This window comes from Thermobia domestica, chromosome 3 (assembly GCF_964235325.1).
Source record: "Thermobia domestica chromosome 3, izTheDome1.hap1.1, whole genome shotgun sequence".
Lineage (NCBI taxonomy): Eukaryota > Metazoa > Arthropoda > Insecta > Zygentoma > Lepismatidae > Thermobia > Thermobia domestica.
The window spans coordinates 272,038,773-272,065,339 of NC_137456.1; the positions used below are offsets into that span (position 1 = coordinate 272,038,773).

At 37.2% G+C, this 26,567-nt stretch overlaps 1 protein-coding gene across 2 annotated transcripts in view; it reads right to left on the reverse strand.

Moving 5' to 3' along the window:
• The window catches only part of LOC145681041 (uncharacterized), a 95,218-nt gene that overhangs the window by 31,466 nt on the left and 37,185 nt on the right, over positions 1-26,567 (reverse strand). For both annotated transcript variants that reach the window (XM_081752362.1, XM_081752363.1), the window contains exons 7-9: positions 21,826-22,013; positions 17,552-17,708; positions 5,856-5,995 (exon numbers count right to left, since the gene is read on the reverse strand). In XM_081752362.1, the coding sequence (XP_081608488.1) occupies positions 5,856-5,995; positions 17,552-17,708; positions 21,826-22,013 (485 nt within the window). The remainder of the gene's footprint in view (positions 1-5,855; positions 5,996-17,551; positions 17,709-21,825; positions 22,014-26,567) is intronic.

A 26,567-nucleotide genomic window follows, 5' to 3' on the forward strand; every position in this document is an offset into this window, starting at 1 on the left:
TTCGCAAAAACCGAATCACAGAACGCTGCTCCTCGCTGGTGCATGTGGCTACTGGGGCTGCCATTTTGGAACTGTTGTTGCGCCGGTGTTTGTGCATCTGCCGGCTGCTGCCACCTAGGAGACATCCGGCATACTATCGTAAACAGGCATGCCAACTTACAGCTCACTGGCGCCATATGCGGATTTTTATTTCTACTTTTATGGTTTTCAGTTGACTTACCCTCGTATCAACATCCTTCACTCCTTTAAGCGATGTAACCGTAGAAAATCCAACATCGTAAGTGGTTTAAGTGGTTTTAAGATGTCCTTATCAAAAACATCTATTGAGGTCAGGTTTTTTTTTGAAGTTTTAGCTACTTTTAAGACATCATCTTTCACGAAGCGGCTTAACAAACTATGAATCAACGTGTTTAGGTCATTCCATAGAAACGGTAGTAATGGACTGTCTGTCTGGTACTTAGTAAGGAATTCTCCTAGTTCTACAGATACGGACTGAAGGAACCCTAATCTAGCAGGCAACAGTACATCAGAGATGTGGGCTTTTACTTTAGAGAAGTTTGATGTTTCAGGAGGTTTTGTTTTCACTGCATCAACATAAACTTTTAAGGCAGGAATCATAGTTATGGCACGGTTGATAACTTTATAATTCTCCACCCACCTAACAGAACAAAATTTAAGAGGGAAAACTGCTTTTTCAGATGCTGTCATGAAATCTGCTCCTCTTGAAGGGAAGTCCTTGAATAAATAGTACAACGCTCTCAAAAACTCTGTCACATTCCAACCAGCTTTGGTATGCGCAGTCTTAAAAGCCCCCTTAACAATATGTAAAGAGCACGTTCCTGTCTCCAAAAGCTGTGGACCTTCACCATTTTCTTCACTCAGATAGGCCTTCAAATCACTCAGAAATTTCAAATTAACGTTGGGGCCATCAAGAGAAACTTGAAGTAACTTACAAAAATTGAGACCCTTGTCCTTGAAAGTATTTATAAATGCACTTAACAAATCCTGGGCAGTAGCATGTCCGAGGAATACTGATGTTAAATAACGTGTTAGAACTTTATTTTCGTCACTGTGCCAGAAACGAACTACTAAGTCCATTTGATTTTTCTGTGAGATAGTGTTTAGGCTTTCGTCGAACGATACTGCAAAAAATTCACAATTTTGTAGTTCACGAAGTAACGTCTGTTGGAAATATGGACCCAATTGAAAAGTGATGACATAACCTATTTTGTCTTTGTCTAACTGCATATTTTTAGCGACTTCACACTCAGGAAACATTAAAGGAAACAAATCCGTTGCACTCGCTTGGCTTCTGGCCGATGCATGACTTGTAACTTTGTGTAATATCCAGATTATTTCTGCTTTCGTCACTTGATCTTTAATAAGATAACAGTATTCTTTTACAACTTAAAAAGTTTACAACTCTTTATTACACCACTAGTTTATGCTGAGCTTTCATTTTTCTCCTGAACAACTGGAGTAGATGTGCCAGTCACTGAACTGGAAGACGCTGTAGAATTTTTTGTACAGGAAGGCTCCTTGTTAACATTGCTCGAGAACATTACGATCGAACATTGTGCATTAACAGCTTTAACAGCTATTTGATGTTTCTTTCCTTTTTCATGAGATTTCAATGATCCAGCTCCCATATTTGCAATGTCAAAATCAGTTCTGCTGAGTTTACAAGCTGCTTTAAATGGATCGTTGAACCTAATAATCAATTTCCACTGGCCTTTCCACGAGTCCTGGAATTTAGTTTTACTTTTCCCCATTTTAATGGCTGAAAAATAAAATGTTAACCTAAATACAAAAAGTGATTCCGTTTAGATGTGGGCAATTTTACTTTTTTCCGGTGATACACCTTTCAGCCACCGGGAAAGGTGTTCACTGCGACATCCGCGGGCTTGGACTCCTGTTAAAAAGCTTCGGCACAGGAGTATAAGCGGAATGTTGTTCCAGACCTGTCTACTACTCTTGCTACAGAAATACGTAAAGCAATGTCTTCACAAAGCAGCAAATAAGCTTGATTCATACTATGCAAATAAGCAGCAACTACAGAGAAAGCTTCTAGCTTGTATGCCAGTATCCCCTCAGTGTAAGACACAAACTTAATAGATCATGAAATTTAACTTTTTCAATTACCTTACTCTTATCATCGGGGACTAATTTAGCTCTTTTTGTAGTCACTGTTATTCACAACGACCATGCCAAACAAATAAAATCTTATTCAGTCTCTTCTTGTACCCTCAACATAATTTCCAAAAACTTTCACTGCCTGCACTCTGCTCACGTCTGTTTGTCTTTCTCAACTACGTCTTCACTGAATCCCAAAAACAATATTTTAAAAACAATTTTAAAACTTCCAGGTTCCTCGTCCAATTCCAGGCTATTTCCAGGTTTTCCAGGTCCAAAAGTAAATTCCAGGCTAATTCCAGGTTTTCAAGGTTTTCCAGGTCAGTAGACACCCTGATAACGTATCTAAGCAAAAAGTGTTGCCCTAGGGCCACCCGCAGGGTCTCAAGCGGGGTCCAACTCAAAAATTGCAAATGGTAAGGGGGTCAGGTAGCATATCGTTAGAAAGCTGTTTCGAAATTCAAAAAGACGGAAGAAGTCTCGACTCTCTCAAATTATCCTGTGCAAATTAGCAGGCGGGTCAAAATGTTATGAAAAACGTCACTATAAAGTCTATGGCTACTAATATAAATCTGAAACGGTGAGACAGATGTCAAAACAGGAAAACATGTGTATCATCATTTCAAAATTACAATGATTGAATGTAAAAAATATTTGTCCCAGGGTGCTTAATCAAAATTTTCAAATGGCAAGGGGTCAAGTAACATATCGTTTGAAAGCTCTTGTTAAATGAAAGCAAACTGTACGAGTCTGGATGCTCTAATATAACATTGTCGGAACATCTTGCGTTTTAGTTTTTCTTTCAGTAGTCGGGTTTTCGTTTGTTTTCACTTTAATTCATGTACGGAATGTAAAGAAAGGGAATGCCCCTACTGTGAAATTCTGCTCTTCAGGGCCCATTAATGTGTAAAGAAAAAAGGATGAGAACAGTAAAACGAAAAGAGACGGAGATTATATATCGAAGTAGAAGATGATTTATACACCAATCAAAAGCACTAATTATGCTCATTAAACTGTAATATTATTGGTTCGAATGCATGTATGGTGCGAGTCATATGCCCAAAGAGCAGAATCTAACAGTAGGGGCCTTTCCTTTCTTGAGTACAAGAATTCAAGTGCGAACAAACTAAAACCCGACTACAGAAAGAAGAGCTAAAACGAAAGATGTTTGCACAGTGTTATCGTAGAGCGTTCAGACCTGTTCCATTTGCTTTCAACAAGAGCTTTCCAACGATATGCCACTTGACCCCCTTACCATTTGCAATTTTTGAGTTGGACCCCACCTGGATCCCTGCGGGTGGCCCTAGGGCAACACTTTTTGCTTTGATACGTTGTACAAACACGTGTTTTTCTGTTTTTGCATCTGTCTCACCGTTTGCGATTTCTAGGGGCGGCAACGGACTTTCCTGACACCCTATATATTCATATAACTCGCACAGTATATGCATTCGGAAAATTTTTATTACTTTTTCGTAATAGGCATCATTAATGCTTTCGATTGGTGCATAAACCATCTTCCACTTCGATATATAATCTCCCTCTCTTCCCTTGTTAGTTCAATCATTGACTGCTAGAAGCAGCAGCATGTGCAATGTAAACAAACATGACGAACCGTTTATCTGTTCATAGATTCTATACAAGATTAAAGACGTGGCCATCCATCCACATCACGGTGAGAGGAGTGGCAAGAGTTCGATAAATGTTTACCCCAGCCTGAAAAAATTAACACGCCAGGCAGCTACTACCAGTGGATTAAGGCATGAAGGTCGTGTAGTTTTGCGCGAAGATGTTAACTTTCGTCCATGAAACCCCAGTATGTACGAGAGATGAAATTCAAGGATTGTGACCGAATCATAGAATTCGGAGAATTAATGCTTGCTTGGCACGAAGATTGGCCATATCTGTTTGAAAACACATTGTGGAGTGACAACGTCGTATTTCATGTTGTAAGTTTTGTTAATCGTCATAACTGCTATTACTGACCATCACCTTATAGTGATCATCAAATGACTGTTGAGAGGACGCAAATTAGTCCCAAAGTGGCGCGAAATGACGGCGACAAGTGTCATTGGCCAAGAGCTGTTGAGAGCCAGTGACTTATGCTTCATTCCATCATGTTTTATGTTTTCTTAACTTACCTCAGAAGGATTAGCCGAAGTAAATACCAGGACTTCAGCTAACGAAATTACGGCTTAAACAGAACAGAAATTACGCTACAGAAGATTGTTCGCTATATATCCAACCATTTTCGATTCGGTGCTGTTATCTGGCGTATCATGCTAGAACTATGGGTTTCCTGACAGAAGCAGTATTGTGTATGACCTTGTAAGTGCGTGAGGGTTATCAAATGGCCCCGAAAATCAACCGGCGAGGGGATGGTTACGTAATGGTCCTTTTCCATGAAAGTTTTCGTACGTACGCATTGTAAAACAGTGTCAGGACAATAGGTTAACACTTAGGGTGACTATTGCGAAAGCAATTGTGGCCCGTTACACACAACAGATTCTCCCGAAAACCACAAGGAGAAGGGCTGCAAGCAAAGTGACACCCGTAGTGCTAAGGGGGATCCGTCGACTGGCGTGCTAAGAAAATCCCCCGATGCAACGTGATATGGGCTACAGATTCCACGTAGCACCGTCAACTGTGAACAAAACAATTTGGAAGCGGTTGAAGTGTGTGCGGAAGACCTGTGTACATCACCTGCTATCGCGTCGCATTGCCAAACGTTTAAGACGAACTGCAGGAAACTGTATGAAAATTCCCTGGTGGGTACCAAATGAAAGAAAGTTGTCACAATGGTTGAGTTGAGTTGATTTTGAGTTAACGTCCCATTCAGCAGTGAGGCTATGAGACGTGGACCTACTGATTAACGTGGAATCCGAACCACATGAGCTCCCGCCGGGAATCGAACCCGGGTCTCCCACTGTCACAATGGTTGAATCATATGTCCACCTCACTGCTGATGGTCACATTCGGGGCGATCACACACCGTAACACTCATGTCAAGGGCCACAGAAACTTGGTTCGTCAGTGCAGGGAAAGTCTCCCTCGTGGTTTTATGGTTGTTATGGGATTCGGATATGACGGTAAGTTGATAATACGCAAGGTAGACAAATACATGAACGTGAATGCAAGATACTTCCAAGAATCCATTCTCACAGCTATCTATCGGATACCTATCTACAATTGTAATGAATGGATGCGAACCAGGTGGTGATCCATATGGACAAGGCTTCAAGTCATACCGCCAGAACATGTCTGCGTTTTTATCAGGAAATAGCAGAGGAATTAGGAATTCGTGTCATTCCATTTGAAGACATTCCTGTGAAAAGCCCAGATGTCGGTCCAATGGATTTTTACGCATTTGGGCTGTTGAAACGACGTCTTCAATATCGCCATCCGCGCATCCTAGATGGTCTATGGAAAGCTTGCAGGGAGAAGTAGGAAATAATTCTCCCATGCCTGTCTTGAGCAGGAGCTTGCTGCAATGGAAACTGCAATGCCGTGTGATAGTCTACAATGCTGGGGGTCCAACAGAAGATGATCGGTGGTGCACGTGCGGTATCTCTTAAGGTGAGTACCCGTCAAAATGGTCGGATATAAAGCGACCGTGTAAAAATGTTATGTATTCACGTAAAAAAAAATCAATCTTATATTACATAGAATGACCGTAAAGATGCGAACATTAACATATAATTTTATAATACTTCAAATCTACATACCGTATTCTAAAGCTAAAAGCGCTGATTTTTGCTGAATATTAGACAAATGCTTGTATTGTTTGTAGGAAGCAAACTGCCACTGTTGAGGCTTTTCCTGAGACTTTGGTAGTGGCTCTAAATTTTCATAAGGAACTGTACGTCTGTAAGTAAACAACATAACAAACAAATTATTAGCCTAAACGCAATATACTACTAATGAAATGTAGAAATTAATGGGCATTAAAGATTTACTGTAAATAACAACTGGCAAATAAAATCCCATCCATTTTAATAGAACCCCTTTTTATTACACTGTACTATAGAAGCATGAACTAGTTTTACAGTAAATAGGACAATAAAATCCAATACTGAATTCAGATCATTCGATTATTTCTATCCAGACCTCATTCTAAGCATTATATTTACAGGGTGGCCACTCATTTGGAACTTCAAAATTCCCTGACTTTTCCAGAAATTTTCCCGGTTTTCCAGAAAATTTCTAGAGAGATCTAAAATTGGTATATCATTGTTTTTCAAAGCTTAAACGGGAGCTACAAGTGAAATGCAATGTGGACTAGAGGATCATTATTTAAAAAAGAATCACAAAAAACGCTAGCGAAGATCAATAGTCTAATTTTAATCACTTACTTGCCTAATTTTCAATTCTCCTCTGTGTTTCCACTCCACTGTAACCAACTGCTGCACAAAACGAGAAGAGGAATGTCTATCCCTATCGCTTTCCAACCTTAAGCTTAATACTAGTCACAAAAGTACACACACCTACAAATTACTGGAACGAACACTACTTTACTGAAATGTTTTAAAACCTCAAATCACAAACTTGCAGTTCACTAAAATCAAACTGAAGTAAAGACCACATCCACTTAAATGTTTTAACACCTCAAACCAATAATCTCATCAATTGCAGACAGTTTCTCCTTGACATCATTCAACAACTTCATTATCTTCGCCTCGAGTTCAATAACTTTATCCTTAATGGCATTTCTCTTCTGTTTCTTCTCTTCCTCTTCTTGATTCCTCAGAGACTCAACATATACTCCATGAGCATTGCGGGCAGCATGGACAACCCTCTTTGTAATTGGAAACTTATCAATACCACCCACAGCTGAAATTTTATCATGTACCTGCCTGAGTGCAATTAGACTCAACTCGCTTTGATTTTCAATTAAACATTCTTTGTTGATTGAAAATCCCCTCTCCACACTAGCATTTCCATGAGATAAAATGAGGAGAAATTTCACAAAATCAGTCATATGTATTGAGCATGCACCTAAATGCAGCATCTTCATCCAATGGTCATCTAATCTCTTACTTTTCCTGTCATAAGTCCTCATTGCTTTCAATACAAGAGGATTTTTAGCAAAAACTTTGAATTCACCTTGGATTTCATCAGCTAATGTTCCTGAAATACAATTCTTGGATACTGCAATTTCTAGGCAATTGGACAATCCCTTTGCAGCTACAGTGTCATCCATAACAAACACACTTGGATCCAGGAAAGAAATTGCTCTTGTCAGGTTGAATTTTAGAGATGACCTGTCCATTATTTTCAGTATAAATTTCTGACATCCTGCGCGATAGTTTTGTCGAAATTCAAGAGTCTGTCTATCCGATACGATATTGGCTTTTCGTATAGCATCCTTTAATGTGTACCCAATGTTTACAAACTTGGCTGGCTTTAAGTTTTCCCTATTATTGAAATCAATCTTAACCAATGGCCTGCCTTCCAAAACACTATCTTTCACAAAACGACCTGCAACAGACAATACTTTGGCCTGGAGCGAGTTTTAAAGGAAGGGAGCTAATGGAGCTTCTCCCTGAAATTCACGCAGGAAAGGTTCAACAGTTTTTGCTAATGTTGTGAAAAAGCCAAGTTTTGCACCAAGCAGGTTATCATTTGTGAAATGTCTTACAGTATCAAAGCTTTAGCACTGTGGTACTTTCTTCTCATCAACAGCCCACTGTACGTATTTCTTTACGTTCGGTAATATTTCCATCGCCCGGGAAGCAAAGTCTGAATTTTCTGTCCATCTAATGCTGCAATTTTTTTTCGGAAATACAGAAGACCCTGTGCATCTTATGTAATATGCACGACGAGCTGGAACGTCTTTGAATAAATTATAAGACGCCCTTAGGAATTCTTCTAATTTCCAACTTGCTGCTTGCATTGCAGCTTTAAAAGCACAATTCATAGTATGCAGCCAACAACTTCCAATATCAAGAAGAATTGGATCTGAAGGTGAACTTGCAAGATCTTTCTGCAGGTCACTTAAAAATTTGAAGTTAACATGTGGGCCATCCATCGAAACTTGAACAATATTCTTGAGGTCCAAACCTAAGATACCATTCTTGAAACTAACTTGAATGTCTGCTGACGTTGAATGTCCGAGGAACACTGAATTTAAATATCTTGCTGACACTTGGTTTCTTTCATTGTCCCAAAACCGAATCGTAAGGTCTATTTGCTGCTTTTGCGAGACTTTGTTAAGGCTTTCATCAAACCCAATAACATAATGCTTGCAAGCTTCTATTTCTTTGAGAAGATCACCTTTAAAAAGTCGTCCAAGACCATGAACGATAGTATAAGCTAACTTGGTACGTTGTAATTGCATCTTACTACAAATTTCGCTATCAGGGAACATGAGCTTGAAATTTGTTGCCAGTCGTGAAGCAGATCGGAATGACAAGTGTTCCATTATTGCCTGCAAACACCACAGAACTTCAGCTTTAGTTACTGACTCAGACACTAGAAACGACTCCATAACATTAGTATGTTTATTTTTAATAGATTCTTCGGAAGCCACCAGCATCTCATTACTTACAACCAGTTCTTCAGCGGGACAAGAAGGATCTGGACTCTGACCACTACATTCCACTGCATTCTTTTGCTGACAAAAAGTTATTATCGGCCGAGTTACTAGAGAGTTCTTCACAGCTGCAGTGTGTTAGCCTTCCATGTGGCTAATAATAGCCCGTTTCCCCAGAGAGTATGCAGAGGACAATTATGGAGCTACCTGTATTAAGAAGTAGCGGACTTCGGTCTAGAAAGCCGGCATTAACAACTTTAGGTAGGCCCGGGTCCCAAAGGTTTTGTCGTGCCAGCAATGGCGTGCGGTGGTTATGCAACCGGGGAACAGGTCGACATAGATAGGAAATATTGTGTAACAAAACAACGGAACTGAAGTAAATAGGCTCTAATAAAATGTGCTTTTAAGAAATCAGAAAATTTTGTTTGTAGCTGACTTTTTTTTAGAACAGTAGTACATGCAGTAGCGGAATTGGGTGTAAAAACTAGGGGGAGGGGAATGCCATTACCTCAAATTGGTGGTCAAAAAGTCAAATATCTGTAAAAAGCATAGCCAATTAATCGTGTGTCGCAGAAAGTACTGCCGCCACTGAGTACAAATGCATGTGGAATCCACACAGTTTTTGATTCCACATAGAAATACACGCATTAACCAAAATTCCACACATTTTGTGGAATTTGAAACAAATTCGGAACTCTTCCGGCAGAACTCAACTACCGTTCAGCCTTTATATTAATCACGTGACTACCAAAACGGGATGCAGGGGCGCAGGCCCGAGCGAATTCTGAAAATTGAGCAGCCATCGAACAAAACAAGTGTGTTAATTACAAAATGGTCCCGATTTCGCTCCAGCTCAATTCATGGGCAGCACTAAATGACAAAAGAACATGAAGAAAGTATGCACAGCCCAAACCAGCAGAGCTAGATAAACGAAACCTGGAATGAAGGAGAGATCTGGGGGCGAAGCCCCCAGCGACCAAAGTTATTTTGTATTTGAATAAACCGCCTAAATGGCTAGGAATACAGCAGAACGTAAATTTTCCCCCGAGAAAAAATTCCCGGTTTTTCATCAAAATTCCCTGACTTTTCCCTGACTTTTCCAGAATTAAAAATTTCCCTGACTTTTCCCGGTTTTCCAGGTTTTCCAGGTGAGTGGCCACCCTGATTTATATATCACACGAAAAAGGAACTGGTAAACCTACCTATACTCTACGGGATTAGCGGTGATAGATATGTAGGTAAGCACACTAAAAGAAACCTTTACACAAAACTCAGAAACAATGATGATAATCTGATATCCTAACAGAATACTATCATTCAAGTCTATTCAGTATCTCATATTTAGTTCTGGTAAATATAACTAACCAGGAAAGATAAGGAGAATTAGAATAGAATGCAATACTCTACGTATCATCGATCGAGTTCTATATGGCCTAGTCAGAACTACATTCAACTTATTCGTTTTCCATTCAAAATTGTATGGAATATTCTGCTTTGCCATATTTTCCAGAATTCTTTCCAAGTAGAGCAATTCTTAATAACGCCAACTACCGGAAATATGTTGCGAAGAAAGCGCGACTGTTTGGTGTAGAAGAAAACCAAAAGCATCTAGAAATAAATTCATAAAAAATAAATCCAGTTTTACATCCCATAGTTATGACCTGTAAACTATAGGAGATTAATGAAAGTGAATAATTATGGAATAATTAGTAGAATGATAATGTTGGAGTAAATGAAGAATTCCAAAAAAAACCAAGGACTCAATGCTGGACTTTAACACTTCATCGATACTATTATTTCTGGCAATATATTAGTTAATTTTGTATTACGGATACGAAAAATTACTGCGTTCGTCACAACAACGAGCTTCGAAGCTGAGAGAGCAGCAGCTGAGTGGATGGTTTAAGTTCGTGAATTCATCAATAATCGAGACATTAAACCTGAAAATGTTTTCACTGCCGACCAATCAGGTTTCAACTATAAAACGAAGAAAAACTGCTCACTCTCTCTCCAAGGCGAAAAGAGTACAAAAAATCGCCCCATCAAAAAATTCAATAATTCAGTCATTTACCATATTACCTAATATAATGAACGAAAAAAAAATGCTCGTTACTTTCCAAGAGATAAACGGTGTGTTTGGATCTCGAGTGGTCGTCCATGCTGAAACTTAAAAACTTATCTTTGTCTCCACCACTAGTGGGATTATTTCTGTTTTACATCCCACGGCTAGGCCAAAGGAGACGGTGACGATGATAAATAAATGGAATGATTGAATGAATGAAGTAAGAGGAAAAACGGGAGAATCCAGAGAAAACCCACGCACACAGTATTTGTCCACCACGAAGTCCACTTGGCGTGAGCTGGGATTATGAACAAACGGGGCTGTGAAAGCCATATTGAACGAAGTAGCATCAGATTTTATGCGGTTTTCTTTTGGGTTGGCAACAATACGGCGTGAAATCATTTTTATGGCATATATTTCAGACAAACTAATATGGAATCTCAAGTTGAGAAAAGTGATCATTTCCGAGTTTAACCGAGGATCAGTACAGCAGAAGATGCGAGAATAATTTGTGCAGTGTACGGGAATGAAGCAATTGCTGAAAGAACAGCACAGAAATAGTTTTTCCGTTTTCCAGCAGAACGGTTTAACTTGTCTGATGATCCACGTTCTGGAAGACCTTCAGATCTTGACGAAAATCGCTTGAACGAGTTGCATGAGAATCCTCGTCAAACAACGCGGGAAATGGCGCAAGTTTTTGAATGTGATAAGTCAACTATTGTTCGCCATTTGCATTCGACGGGTAAGGTACAGAAATTGGGTACGAGTACCACATGTGTTAAGTGACAGTGGGTTCCCTACTGATCTGGAGAAATCTATTTCCCTGACTTCTTCATGACTTTTCTTGACCTTGAAATTTTCTGACTTTCATGACAGGTGTCGGATGATGTTGACATACAAATAAGAGATAAATAACGGTGAATATTTATATATGAAAACATTTATTCTATAGAGACAAATAGTAATCAATTGCTCATACGTACAGCAATATAAAAATAGCAATAAAAACCAAATAGGTATTATTATGGTTGACTAAGCTGAAACTGATGTACAACTAGTGATAGAAAAAATATACATTATACAATTTCCCTGACTTTCCCTGATTACCAGTCTTTTTCCCTGAACTTCCCTGGCCTGTACCACTTTCCCTGAGTTTTCCCCGATTTTCTTGACCAATAGGAACCCTGCAGTAACAAAAATCAGCGAGTAAACATCTGTTCGTCATTGCTTGCCCGACACCGGTTGGCTTGTGATAGGCACAAAGCATTCCTTTCGAACACTGTCACAGGTAACGAGAAATGGTGCCTGTACGTCAACATGAAGAGGAAAGAGTGGCTCAGCCCATAAAAAACAACTCTCCGTCCATCCATAGAAAATAATGTTATGTGTTTGATGAAACAAAGATGGCATTCTTCACCATGAACTTCTTCCGAAAAACGAAACGATTACCTCTGCTGTGTATAGTGACCAGCCAAGACTGCTTGCTGTTACTGTTGAAAACAAGACTGAGACAACCAGACTAATTACTCCATGATAATGCTCACCCGCATACGGCGAAATTGACCAAGATGTGATTGTTGAACTTGGATGGGAACCACTTCCTCATCCTCCGTATTCCCCTGACCTTGCCCCCTTGAATTCCCATCTTTTTTGCTCTCTCTTTCTAACCACATTCAGAGGCAAGTGTTTCTTGATGAAGCTTCTCTTGACCAATGGCTAACAGATTTCTTCCAGTTAAAACCAAAACAGTTCTACAGGCGATATCTTTCGCTTCTTGACCATTATGGTACATTTACTGACATATTAGTTAGGAAAAAATATGGAAAACGAGACAAACCAGAAAAGTTGATGTATCTTGGAACGGAACTGAACGGAGTGAAACAGAGTAGTTCTGAGCAGATCATAAAGAGCTCTATCGGATGACACCTAAAGAATTTCATTCCGTTGACTTAATTCTCTCTACCTAATGAGTTAGTAAAGTCTTAGAACAGAGGTCATCAACTTTTCTTTTATAGCGGGCAACTGTCACATTCTATAAGGGACTGGCGAACCACACGTGTTTAGTCAGGTCCATAGAGATAGGTGCAGATAGTTTTCAATGTGTGTGTCAGTTTGTCGATTTCTTAACTTCGATTTCACATTTTTGATTATGGAAAAAGAGTTGCTCACATACTCAGATTCTATCAGGTTAACACTGTTAAATTTTTCTTTGAGTTCAGTATCACAATGCGATTCAATAAGTTAAATTTCCACGTTGTCTACGGCATCTTTGGCATCTACAATGAACGGACTGGAGAACATGTGAAACATGTTAGTATGTGACTGGAGATATAGAAATCTTGTCAATTCAGATCTTAACGTTGGAACAGCTTCAGCATACTTCTCATTGTCTTGAATCATCTGTAACAAATATAAAATATGTAAGATCACCATTTCCCCGCAAACGTACTTTGGACTCAAAAGCTTTCACATGATTATAGAGAAATATTACCAAACTGTTCTTCCTTGAAAACTGATACTCAAATCGTCGAGGTTTATTGTAATATCCATGAGATAAGCAAGATCAGCCATTTACTCGGTTCATTGAACTGATCCATTCCGTCATCTTTACTAGCTATGAATTTTCTTACCTTATCCTTATGGTCAGAAATTCATTTAAAGCACACTACCTGCGCTAACCTAACGAATTTCCGTAAAGTAGAGCACATCACTGTATTTTGCCTTCATATCACTATGAAGGAGTTGGAACTTTCTGTGGTTCAGCCGTCGGAATGTTATGAAGTTTACAATTCTAACAACATTCTTTACAATAAATTTGAAACACACGCCTTTCAGACACAAATTTCCTGCTGTAGACTGCAGTGATAGAATACCATCTGTTCGTTTCCAATGGAGTCACGTTCGGAAACATACTCGTAAATGTGAGCTGTTGGCCTCGTAATTTGTTCTTCGAATCTACAAATATGTATAAACGAAATTGTCCTTGAATTTCTGCATATTGGGATGCATGTTTCGTTTCGTAATGTCTCTTCAAATTGTATTTATTCACGGAAGACAACAATTAATCTCAAATTAAACATACGGACTTACTTTTCATGTTACAAAAATACGTGTTAGTTCATTTTTCTTGAGAAACCAAGTTTGTTTCTAATCGATATATGCTCCGTGTAGTGTTGCCACATCTTGTCAGTTTCTTTCAGTGTTTGTGTTTTTCTAATTATTAATTTACTGTTTTATTACGTGTTTCAGCGAGCCACGAAGTTCCGGCCGGCGGGCGGCAAGTTAAAGACCACTGCTCTAGAATACTGATGTAAGGTATTATCAATCACCACGTTTTTAGGTTCTACCGAAAGAAGCGTCCGTTGTATGAGCGATCAGTGCTCGTGGTCCGATGAAAAGTGTTATTTACTATGTTGACCAGCATCGAAATGTAACTGGTGGAGGGAGTTCCTTGAATTAAGAAGTATATGAGTGTATCATGCAGAAATATTGGTACTGACAGTCGATGCAGCAACGTATCACGCAACTAACATAGGAATAATGTAACTTCAAAAGTGTCGATTGATTTTGAAAATCCTTACTAAAACTAGAAACAAAGTCCAGATTTTTATACGCACTATTCATGTTTTCTCTATGCTGAGTAAATGATAATTTTGTTTTGAAATTCTTCAGGTTTATCCCATCAATACGGTAGTAATAACTGATACATTTTTCTTTTCTAGTAAATGAAAACGTTTTGCAGTTGAGTGAAGTTATTGATGTCACAGGATGTGTCTTACAAATCCATTTATAATTTTATAGTCATCAATTGACTTTATTCTAGTGTTTAATTTCAAGTCATCTGAGAATAGTAACATGAGAATTTTTAATACATTCCGTTATATCATTAATAATTATGAAAAATAAAGGTAAAAGGTTTGAGCCTTGTGGAACGCTTAATACTGTTTCAAATTTTTCAGATACAATACCTTTGTAAACCATTGATTGTTAACGATTACGCAAGTAGGAAGACAAAAATGATAAGAACTTTTGAGAAAAAATCAAAAACGTTAATTTCTAGTAGCATATCGTGGTCAATTAAGTTACAGGCTTTTTGGAAATCTGTATATATTACGTCAAGTTGGACGTATGTATCAAGTTCTTTTGCAATGAAATAAGTAATAATTGACAAATTCGTATGCTATATGTTGGTATATTGTTTCTGACTGTACGTGCTTTAGTATTCGGCTATGTAATATCCATAAATTCCCCATGTACTACAATTATAATACTACCAAGTGCCCCCATATGTTACCGAGGATATATTTTGCGTCCTCTTCCCCATCTGCGCTCGCTCTCTCGAGTATAAGCCATATTAAATTGCATTTTACTTTTAAACAAAACATTGCCTTTCATTTTTTTCTTTATTTTTCGACAATGTATATCAAAATCCTCATTACACGATATTTTCCCTCTCAAATGGACAGTAATTACTCTGTATTTCTGATAAAAATGTTCTCTGTATCAGCCTGGACGACTGTCCCTCTTTTAACTGATACTTCGGTACTCAAATCCGTTCAGTAATTAGTGAAGAGGGAACAGATGCAAGTGCATTTTCACATATATCTGGACTCAATTATAGTTCCGATTCCAGCTCGCGTTACGTGAGCTTGTAGTGAACAAACACCGTGTAGGGGGAGGGAGTTCTCGGAGTTCTCCCGTATCCTCCCACTTTCTTTATTAATTTTTTATCATCACTGTTTCCTTTAGCATAGCCAGCATAAACATGGGACGTAAAACAAAGACGTCATTTTTTTAAATTATAATTCCATTACAGTAAGAACTTCCGTATGTACCAAGTCAATATTGCAAGTTATTCTTCTTTGATAGTTGTATCAAAATATTGAATTGCAATATACATATTCACAAACACTTGGTATCAAAATTGGTTTCTCTGTTTAGGTTTCCAATTTCCTTATCGGTATCGAAACTATATATATTATATGTATTATCATGAGAAATGGAATCCGAAGTCTTCCGCGTCAAATGCGCAAACATTAGGTTAACATTCTTTTAAAACACAACTGAACAATACACACATTTTAGTATTATTATTATTATTATTGTACGCTGTTCATATCTGAATGTTTAATATTTATATACGAGATGGCCAAAACAGTGCCGTTTGAGCATAGAAAACAAATCAAGCGCATACAAGGAGTTTACACAATATTTATTCAGGAAAATAGCCTCCATCCGCTTCTACAACCTTCTTCCATCTACGAGTAAGTCCATAGATGCCATTTTTGTAGAATTTGTATCCTGCGACTCAAAAAACTGCGCCACTGTGTTTTCAACTTCTTCCCGAGTTTTGAACTGCCGATTATGCATATAATTGTTCATGACCAAAACGAGATAATAATCTGATGGAGCGATGTCTGGAAGTAAGGAGGGTGAGGCAAAAATTCCCACCCAGGTGACGAGATCACTTGCAGGGTCTTTCTGTTCATGAGTGCTGGCTGTTTCTGGGCGAGTTTGGTAGCTACCGTTTGAGTTGTGCTGAGTAAACATCTTTCGTGATGGCCTTACCACTTCGCAAAAATTCAAAATGCACTATCCCAGCAGTAGTCCACCATACACACAGTCACAGCATTACTTTGCGCTGATGCATATTGGGTTTAGCAGACACAGGCATTGGGTCATTAAGTAGCAACCAATGGCACGAGCGCTTCTTCTTAACATACATCACCCATCTTTCATCACACGTCAAAATATGGTCCAAAATTGGGCAATGTTTGTTCCTACGCAGCAAGGATGAGCTAATATTCAGCCGCTGGAGTCTATTCGCGGTAGTCAGCTCGTGCGGGACCCACTTGCTTATTTTCCACGTTCGTCCAAGCTTATGTAAACGTAAACGAATGATTTCATCACTTACTCCAAACCGTTGAGCGAGTTCGTGACATGTTTGGCTCGAATCCTCTTTAATAGCTGCGTTCAGTTGGTCTACATTGAGTGATTTTAGTCTTCCAGATCGATATTTATCTTCAAGGTTCTCATCACCAGTCGAAAAGGCCTTAAAGCACTTACGTGCGGTTCGTTCGCTAACTGTAGTCTCTCCGAATGCTGAGCAATTTTTTCTTGCTGCTTCAGTGCTTTTTATGCCCAATTTGAAAAAAAAAAGAAAAAAAAAAAGAAAATCTTTGAGTTTTACGTCCCACGATTATGCCAGTTAGGCTAAAGGAGACTGTGATGATGAAATGAATGAAATGGTGGAATGAAGAAAGTGGGAGGAAACGGGAGAACCCCAAGAAAACCCACGCACACGGTGTATGCCCAATTTGAATTCATAGAGCAAACAAGTCCTAATCACTGCGTTTGACAGCCATAGTTCATACAGAATATCTCAACTCTCACGATTAAATGCAATGTGTTCTCTACAATAGCAGACGTGCTACTGAATAAGCTTTCAGACAAGAAAAACACACCTATCAACTACGTGATCTCCGATTGCTCGAGAAGGAAAAGCAGCAACGTTTTGCAAAGCGGCACTTACCTTGTTTTGGTCACCTGGTAAAAGTTCGCCAAAATAAACACTTCTATCTTAACAACCTTTGTTACAATTTTGATAACATATCACTGTCTTTGACACAGATAAAGTGTATGATGAAGACAGTGATACATTTCCGAAACTGTAACACAGGTTATTAAAATATAGTGTATTCTTTGGTAAAATTTTATACTTATTGAAATTACCAGTATTCTTATAACCCATGTGAGAGTTCATATTCAAAAAGAAGTGGACATTAATTTCAATCGAACTATTACTGTCTACATGAGCTATTACTTACTTTTCACCCAATTCCTCTACGAAGACAACGACTGGTCCTTTGTCCGGAGTCATTTCTTGAATGTGAGCATTATATACTTTTTCAGATTCAATTTTCAACAGGCACTTCACTCCAACCTGCAGTTCACTGTTACTAAAAAAGGGTCCATACTTTAATTCTGAAAAGAAAACAATGAATGAGCTTGGGCAGAGCAGATTGCTAGTCTTTATATTTCCTTACTTTTGACCTACTGTTACAATATGTACACTCATGTCCAAAATTTTTGTCACATGTCTATAAAAATGTTGTTGTAGGAATACAATTTGATAACGAATTCGCCTGATATTTCTTACAGTGCTAGTATGTGTATAATCAGCAAAGACATTTACGTGGCAAATTTCATGTCAAAAGAGCAGTAAATAAGAACAATAAAACGAAAATAAAACTTTCTTGTCCATTTAGTAACATTTTGTTTTACTCATAATTTTCGTATTTATAATTCTTTTCCTATGAAATTTACCACAAATATACATTTCCCGATTATACACATACTATCAGTATTAAAAGCACCCTGAAAATCATTATCAAATAATGTTCTTGCTAAAAGACAGTTATAGACATGTGTCAATAATTTTGGACATGAGTGTACGTATTGTTAACTATGTTGAGTATTTACGTTATCTTTGCTATTTAGACCACTGATTTATATCTATATCTATCTATATGTATATATATATATATATATATATATATATATATATATATATAACGAAGCAGTACTGTAATGATATGATTTTATCGATTTCTTCAATTCTAGAACAACCACCTTGGTTTTTCGAAGTGAATTTGGACACACAGAAGAAAATTAAATTTTCACGAAGTAAGGGACACTTAAATCTGAAAAAGTCAGTAAAATCAAACTAATTTTGCTTTCTCTTACTGGTACGTGCTTGGAGGACGTAAGAAACAACAAAACTTTGAATTCAGTACCAGTGAAGGAAAGTGAATTCCACACACACATACTGCGTTGTGAGCGCAAAAAATCAAGTAACTTAAATCGAATCTCTTGAATGCGTGTCTCTTTAATTGAAAACAAAGATTGAAGTGTTTGAAAGGTGTTTAATTATGCCTTGTTGGTTCATGTGTAGGTGTTTTAAATTTGACTGAGCAAATCCACAGAGTGCCATTACTAACATAACACTATGTGAACCAAGATTCGTCTGTACTCCGTTTTCTTGGTTCAGGTTAATCTTCATTGGTTTTTGTGGCAATAACCCTTTTCTCAATATAAGATGTTTGATTCTGGTCCAACAACAGTCTGGTCAAATATCGGTGCTGTCTCATGTAGAAGCTGCAGTTTCTCTATCTTTCTCAAATCCCCACCTAACTCTCCAAATTCACTCCTACTCCTCAAATCACACATTCAATCTTCTATACGAACCGTATTTATTGGAGTTGTCTGTTATGTTATTGTACTATCTCATTCGTGATTTTTGTTCCTTCTGTCGTGTTTTCTAAAGCTGAGGTTTTTCACCTTAGTCTTCGCTCAATATAGATTAGTTACATTTTGATAACTCGTGGATTCTACTCGGCATTCCTTGAAAGCACATAAAGTTACAACGTTTGCAGTTTCACAATATTTCTGCATGTTGCATTTGCACGTTACTTCGCATTTACTTTCATTTGAGAAGTTAACTTCTTTGAGAACTATCTTTCTCTGTTTCTTTTGATTCTCTACTTTTTTTCTGGTCCTAAGTTAAATGTCCTTACATTATGTTCTACGGTCAATGTACGTTTTAATTATTTTTAGAAATAAATCAAAATTATACCTTACTAATAAAATTCCATTATATTAATGACAGGAGAAAACAAGCGATTGAAACTTATTTTTAATTCGCACCTACAAAGGATTTGGTGTGGAGAAAAAAAAAAACTTTTAAATCGATTGTACCCTCCTTTCATTAATATACTGATAATACGACTGTTAGCGGTGTTCTGATCATAGACACTAGATTTGTCCAAGCACAACAGCTAGGTTGTAGTGCAATCCACGGTGGTTTGAGCGGAAGAGCACTGAAAAGTGAAAGATTGTATGGCTGTTTTGGAAGCGGACTAGGTAGCGCAGAGGTTAACGCAGTGGCACGATATGCAGAAAGTCCCGAATTCGAGAATCGATCCAGTCATGCACTTTTTCACTCTTTGTGTTAATAAAATTCCAATTCATTTCCAAGAAAACAGAAAATAATTCCCTATATTTGGACTTGAGTTTCTTTCAGAAGCAAAGCTATATGAGACGTGGATCTACAACTTAACATGGGATCTGAACTTGAGCTCCCGGGTCTCCCATGCCAAGAGCGGAACGCTTATCACGTAGCCACAAGGGACGGAGTTCACATAATTCCCTATATAAATCAATGGACCAAAGCAAAGATGGCACATGTAATAAACACCGTTAATGTACAAAATTAAAGTACGTTAAGCTTTAATACAATTATTTGAATAGTCGAATAAAATATTTTAATTTTGACACAGAAGTTCAACGAAACCTCCTCAATGTTTTCACTGGAACCTTATGATGATTATAGCAGGACTGCGCTTTTCAGAAACAAAATGCTTTAATACATTTTAACAAAAAATTCTGTTTGAAACAAAGTTTACGTACATTCCTAACATTTTGTTTTACGCACACATTTGATGTATAACGATCACCACAGTTTGATTTATTTAAAGATTTCGTAGTAGTATCTATAACTCATATGAAATAATGTTGCTACTTACTACGATGATTATTCAATGATTACACACTATTTTCGATTCTTTAAATGCACTACACTTCAAAATAATTATTAATTGCTTCACAGCAATTCAATACACCTCTATATTAAATGGCGTCTTGTTGAATTATATTTTGATAATTATAAGCAGGTACATGGTAACGGAACACTGTTACCTTGGTAACCGGATTACTGTACTAACGACCAATCAACAAACATTTTTATCTAGTGACAGCAATATAAAACATTTACAAAATCAAGATTATTCATGACATTTCTTCTTCTTCTATTATGTGGTTAGTTCCAGATAAAAAAAAAAAAAAAGCATTTTTGCCCTGAATATTAAATAAAGGAAAGAAGTAAATACACGATATCGTTGTAGCTGTAAAACACCATGAGCCATATGCAGAGTTCTTCTGACATGTGATTAGTGCAATACGAAAGCGTTCGACTTACATATGCTTCCTGCAGAAGTCGAGTGTTTAGCATGACGCTAATCATTTGTCAAAACTACTCTGCATAAGGCAGCATATTATTAAACTTTGTGTAAGTAGTACTTGGTAATCAAAAGAACGCTTATCCGTGCACCCTGCCATTCATGTACCTCTGCGGGGCACGGTGTTTCATTCATCGAATACTCACCTGTGGTGCGTGAGGTCCCCGTCTCATTGCCCAACCACGGAAACTTACGGAGGACAACGCTGTGTCACTAGGTTCTTCCGTCGCCTACATTTTTATTCTACCAATTCTTTCATAAGCATTCACTTCCATCAATCATTCCTCTCCTTTATCTACAGAAGGAATTTAATATATGCCTGATCAATTTTTTAAGTACTTCATATTTTTTCGAATTTCCTGCATCTTTTTCAGCTACTTAACTCCTTCAGTGCGTAATTTTCAGATGCGAACCGCTGTAAAAAGTGTAGTTTTTTTGAGAACTTTGGATGTTGATTCTAAATCTGTTTCAAAATCACTTACATCAAAATCACTAATTGATAACTCTTCCTCGATGTCAGCATCGTTGAAATATCGTTTTGAAGCCATTACTGTACTGTCTGCTCTCAAACAAAACCAAGAATGAAAACCGTATTTAACGAAACACAAACTCTATTTTAATTTCTTTCTTTTTCCTCTTCTTTTAATTAAGCAACAATTGAAACCAGTTGAGCGCAAACTCACTAAATATTGTCGGGATAACATTACTCATACTATGGGCAAGTATATTCGACATACGCAATACAAAATAGCCAAAGCAAAATGAAAGCGTATATATACGCCATCCGCATAGCAGGTGCGTTTTGAAGACACGAGTTAACTCGCCACCCACACTGAAGGAGTTAAGAAAATAAATAGCAAACGTTAAATCTTTTTCCATTTCTTTAAAAAAAAAAAAAAAAAAACGAAGCTCAGAATCTAGTTTTTACACGAAAATACAACTGCGTTGTCACGTACTTCACGGAAATTAATCCAAAAAAGGTAAACATGCTATGAAATAAAACTGCTCTAGAATTAGTAACTCACCTCTCCTGATGTCGTTCCAAATATCATATTCTATGTTTCTATAAATATCTGGATCCAAAGCTTTTGCTACTTTATATGGGAAAGGCGTAATGCCTTGAGCTAGAACATCTTTTAAATTCTGGTACATCTCAGAATTATCGCGCTCACTCTCAGAGTCTCGTCCTTTTTCCAATGAAATCTCGTAAGCCCTTCAAAAAAACAATACATCCTCGAAACAATATACTTATAAAAGAACTGACAATATACAATATTTTCGGTTACTTATCCTCTGAATCCTCTTACTTCTAAATGACACTGAACAAGAAAATGTTTAATTTCTTCTGTTCAGAAATATGATTAATATATCATTCCCATTCTTACAGAATGAGAAAATATGTCTTATAGTGAATAGGTAGATTAAAAAAAAAAAAAAAAAAAAATCTTATTTGAAAACTAATATTCTCTTTCCTAAAACTTTCTCAGCAATTAATAACACTCACCACAAACTGCCTCTCACTACTACAAAAACGGTTCTCTCGCTGTTTTATTATCACACTACTTATAGGACCAGGATGATCATCTTCCTGACCCTAAGCAGAGCACAAATCTAAACACATGCCACAGCTGAATTTCGCAACTTAAAAGCCGTCGTATTATGCTATGCTATTATCACTGCACATGCTTGCACATAACACTTCTATTATTTAATGATTACGTAATTTCTGTCTGCTATCTTCCCCTTAGAATACTACCGTAGTTTTACAGTATATAACTGTTGGGCAGAAGTTGCTTTACAGTAAAGCACTGAAAATTTCCCTCTCTCATTTGTTATGTTGCGCAGCGGTGCTAGTATAAAAACGAAGCAGCTAAAAAAATGCTATATATTTATAACAAAGTTATTCCAATACAAGACTGAAAAAATAAATAGTATACTTCATAAATAGCATGACGAACAAACTCATACTGAAAGCATTAATACATTCACTGTTATACATATTCAGCATGTATCAGTTACTTTGTTTTGGACAATTCATTATCCTACGCTTGATTTGAGAAATACAAAGGCAACAACCGACATTTCCAATACCTAACTTTTACTATAGGTAAAATTACTTTGAATACACTTGAACATTGGAACAGCAAAATACTAACGATGCACCTTAAGCTAAAAATCGTACTGATATGATCCTAATTATTGTAATGTAAATAACGTATAGTTAGAATTGATGCTGAAATTACGGCTTTCTTTGAACAGCCCATAGAGAAAATTGTCAGTAGGGTGTGAAAATATTTCCGAACACGGTAGCTTCCTTCTCGGTAGTTTCTTGACTACTGAAAAAAATACTAATTCTATTACTTTCTAATTTTAAATATATTGTATACTTTAGATATTGTACTGCATCTATCTAATTTACTTTCACTATCGATCAACATCGACAGTCATGAGAGAATCCCGTGGAAATGCGCCCTTATAGGTCAGAGTAGAACAAATAGTACTTGAAGAGGTCGATCATTTCAAATATCTGGAAAGTATTTTAGCGAAAAACTCGTACTGCACCAAAGAGATCAGCTCAAGAATTGGCATAGCCGAAGAAGCATTTTAACAAGAAAAGATCACTCTTAACTAGAAGCCTTAATATTGGACTAAGGAAAAAATTGGTCAAGTGCTGTGTATGGAGTATTGGACTTCATGGTTCAGAGACTTGGACACTACGGAAGTTAGAAAAGAAATATTTAGAGAGCTTCGAAATGTGGTGTGGAGGAAGATGGAGAAAATAAAATGGACAGAAAGAGCAACAAACTAAGACGTTTTAAAACGGATAGGAGAGAAGAGGACGCTTCTAGCCATTCTCCTTCTTAGGGAGACCAATTGGATTGGACACATCGTGCGAAGAAATTGTCTTCTTCATACTGCCATAGAAGGAAAGATGGAAGAAGAACACAAGTGATCGATGATATGAAAATAGAAGAAAATATTGGTGGGAATTAAAAGAGGAAGCTGAAAATAGTAAAGCATGGAAGAAACTTTTACACGCCCAACTAAAAATTAAGAAGAGGAAAAAATCCTAATTAGTCCCAGGACCTATATATACGAGTATATCTGGCATCCTCGCTTTCCTGAGCCATTTTGTTCTTTCTGTACTTCTGTTTATGCTTTCAATGCTTTAGACGACTGTATATACACATATATATTCTTTGTTTGGAATTAAACGTCTTTTCAGCACCAACCTATACGAAATGTGGATCTACCTACAGCTTAACGCGCGGATCAGAATCACAGTAGAGTCGCCAGGGTTGGCCTTTAATAATAATAATAAAAACTGGTTTAAACCAAGAAACGAAAAGTATTCGTAAAATCTTGATGAACACACATTTGTGGCTTATCACGTTTCACTCCCGTACATTATTCGTATTGTATTCAGACCTAAATTCCGATTCATTATTCAAAGAGATTACACTACAAAAGCAACTTTCTTTTATATATAAGTTTATGAATATTTCCCTTGTGATTTTTTTATAGTTTGTTATTATTGTTATCCAATTGCAATCAAAAAATATTGTTGAGTTTTAATAACGTTTACTATTGATAAAATACATCGAAATGCCGTACATTTTTGGGAGGGGGTCATACAAACCCCACGAGAGGCATTTATTGAAATCAAAAGTATCTTTGGTATCTATTTACGTATAAATAGGTCAGAGCTGAAGTGGACTCAAATAATTCGTATCTTTATTCACTTTTCTTACTGATATGCACATTAAGTCGTTGTATTTCTGTAACTTGGACTGATAAAAATCGTAGTGAACTAACTTGGACTAAATTAGTTCTTCTGTACTCTGCAGTATTCTGAAATTGTCCATATGTAATTCTATATAATAGTTTCTCTTGTGCAACTGTTTATCTTTTTGTCCTTGTGAAATGACTCGTGACAATTATATTAACAAGTACTACGTATTTTTATCAGGAGTCCTTCGTGAGTGGGTCGGCAGACGTATCGCATTTGTAACCAATCAATCCCGGTTTCGAGTTCAAATGGAGGACAACTTCTCTCGGATGTAAGCCAAGAAGCAGTTTGGATTCCGCTTTAAGCTTATATGACCCCTTCCAGCATAACCCAGTTGTTGCATAACACCAAGACGAAACAAACTTATTTCTGTCCATATGTAATATAAATACATAGAGCAAATTATTTAAACCACAAAAACCTGGTTTAAACCAAGGAGAAACTTTTTTTTGTCTTTTTGTTTTTTTCAATAAAAAACGGTTTTTGCCAACCCTGACAATCGCCAAGAATGAATTGACACAGTTTACTTTACTTTGGTCTAGGCAAAACGTAATTTTCTGTTAAGGTAGAAACTTCCTCAAATTAGTCAATTCGCTCAGAATTTACTGTCAGATCAAAAAATTATATAATGCTACGAGTGATAAGTATGCACTATTGTTATGGTTCCATCGGCAACCGAATTCAAATCTCACGGTTACATACACAAAGTATTAACAGATTGTTAAAGTTCAAATACACTGAGGGCACTACACAAATACACACACTAGTATCGAATGACTCGTCGGCTGAACGTAAAGAATACTGTGGACAGAAGTTCGGTTGCGCCACTAAAAGTCGTTAGATTAGGAAAAAAAAAAAAACTCACGGTCTCGATTAACTTAGACAGCAGATTCATAAGATGTTAGAATGCTATAATTAATTAAATAGGAGACACTCAAACTTGTATCCAACAATGATCATTTCTTCTAATATAATTTCGGCTCTCTTAGAGCCTTCCTAAGTGGCTTCGTTTCCAGTTGCTTCTCCTTCCTTACAAATTCATCCTCGAAGAGGATTTTTTCTGAAATATTTTAAGTGCACAGTATCATAAGAAAACCCTCTAAATTTTGTGATATCACTTGAAGATTCTCACACAATTTCAGTTTTATGCCATTCATAAGAGTTTAGAAAACTACATATGTCTAAAATACATTCATGTCAGCGATATATCGTGTATTCCATTTACAAAACATCTTTTTTCTCCTTTCGACACTAAGCGTGTCAAACGGAGCATTAATATATTTCTGTGGAAAAAGGTTTCCAAATGATCTTGTGTTCTAAAAATACAGGGTGTTTCAAAATGAATATCGGCGTTTTAAGACTTTGTAATATTTATTACATTAAACGTACAATTATAAATAATACATCAAATGAAAGAGCAACTCAAAATTTTTGCTATAAGTGTTCAATGTGAGCACCATTCGTCACACGACACATATCGAGTACAGAGGCGAGTTCCTCCCAAACGTTGATAAGCGTGTTCGGAGTAATTATTGCATCTGCTGCTTCACTCCTCTTTCTTAAATTCTTCAATTTCTTTGAAATTCTCGACACAGACGTCACTAGAATTGCCAATTCAAGACTAAACTTCCGAACTGATTTCTTGCGTCTACGCGTGAAAGACACTCTCACTCGTTCATGTTGTTCTTCAGTCACTCTTGATCGTCCCGTACTCTTCCCTTTGCACAGATAGCCAGTGCTTTCAAACTGCTTATATCATCTACAGATACTATCACTTGGTGAACTGCAATTGAACTTAATACGGAAAGCACATTGCATTGCAAAATGTGAATCATAAAAAGGCTTTCTGCTCATTAGAACGCCATCTCTGTTACTAGAGCTTTCTAACGGCAAACAGAGGAAACTGCATTCACACGCGTGCGTACAAAACTGCATGAGTTGCTCTTTCATTTGATGTGTTATTTATACTTGTAAGTT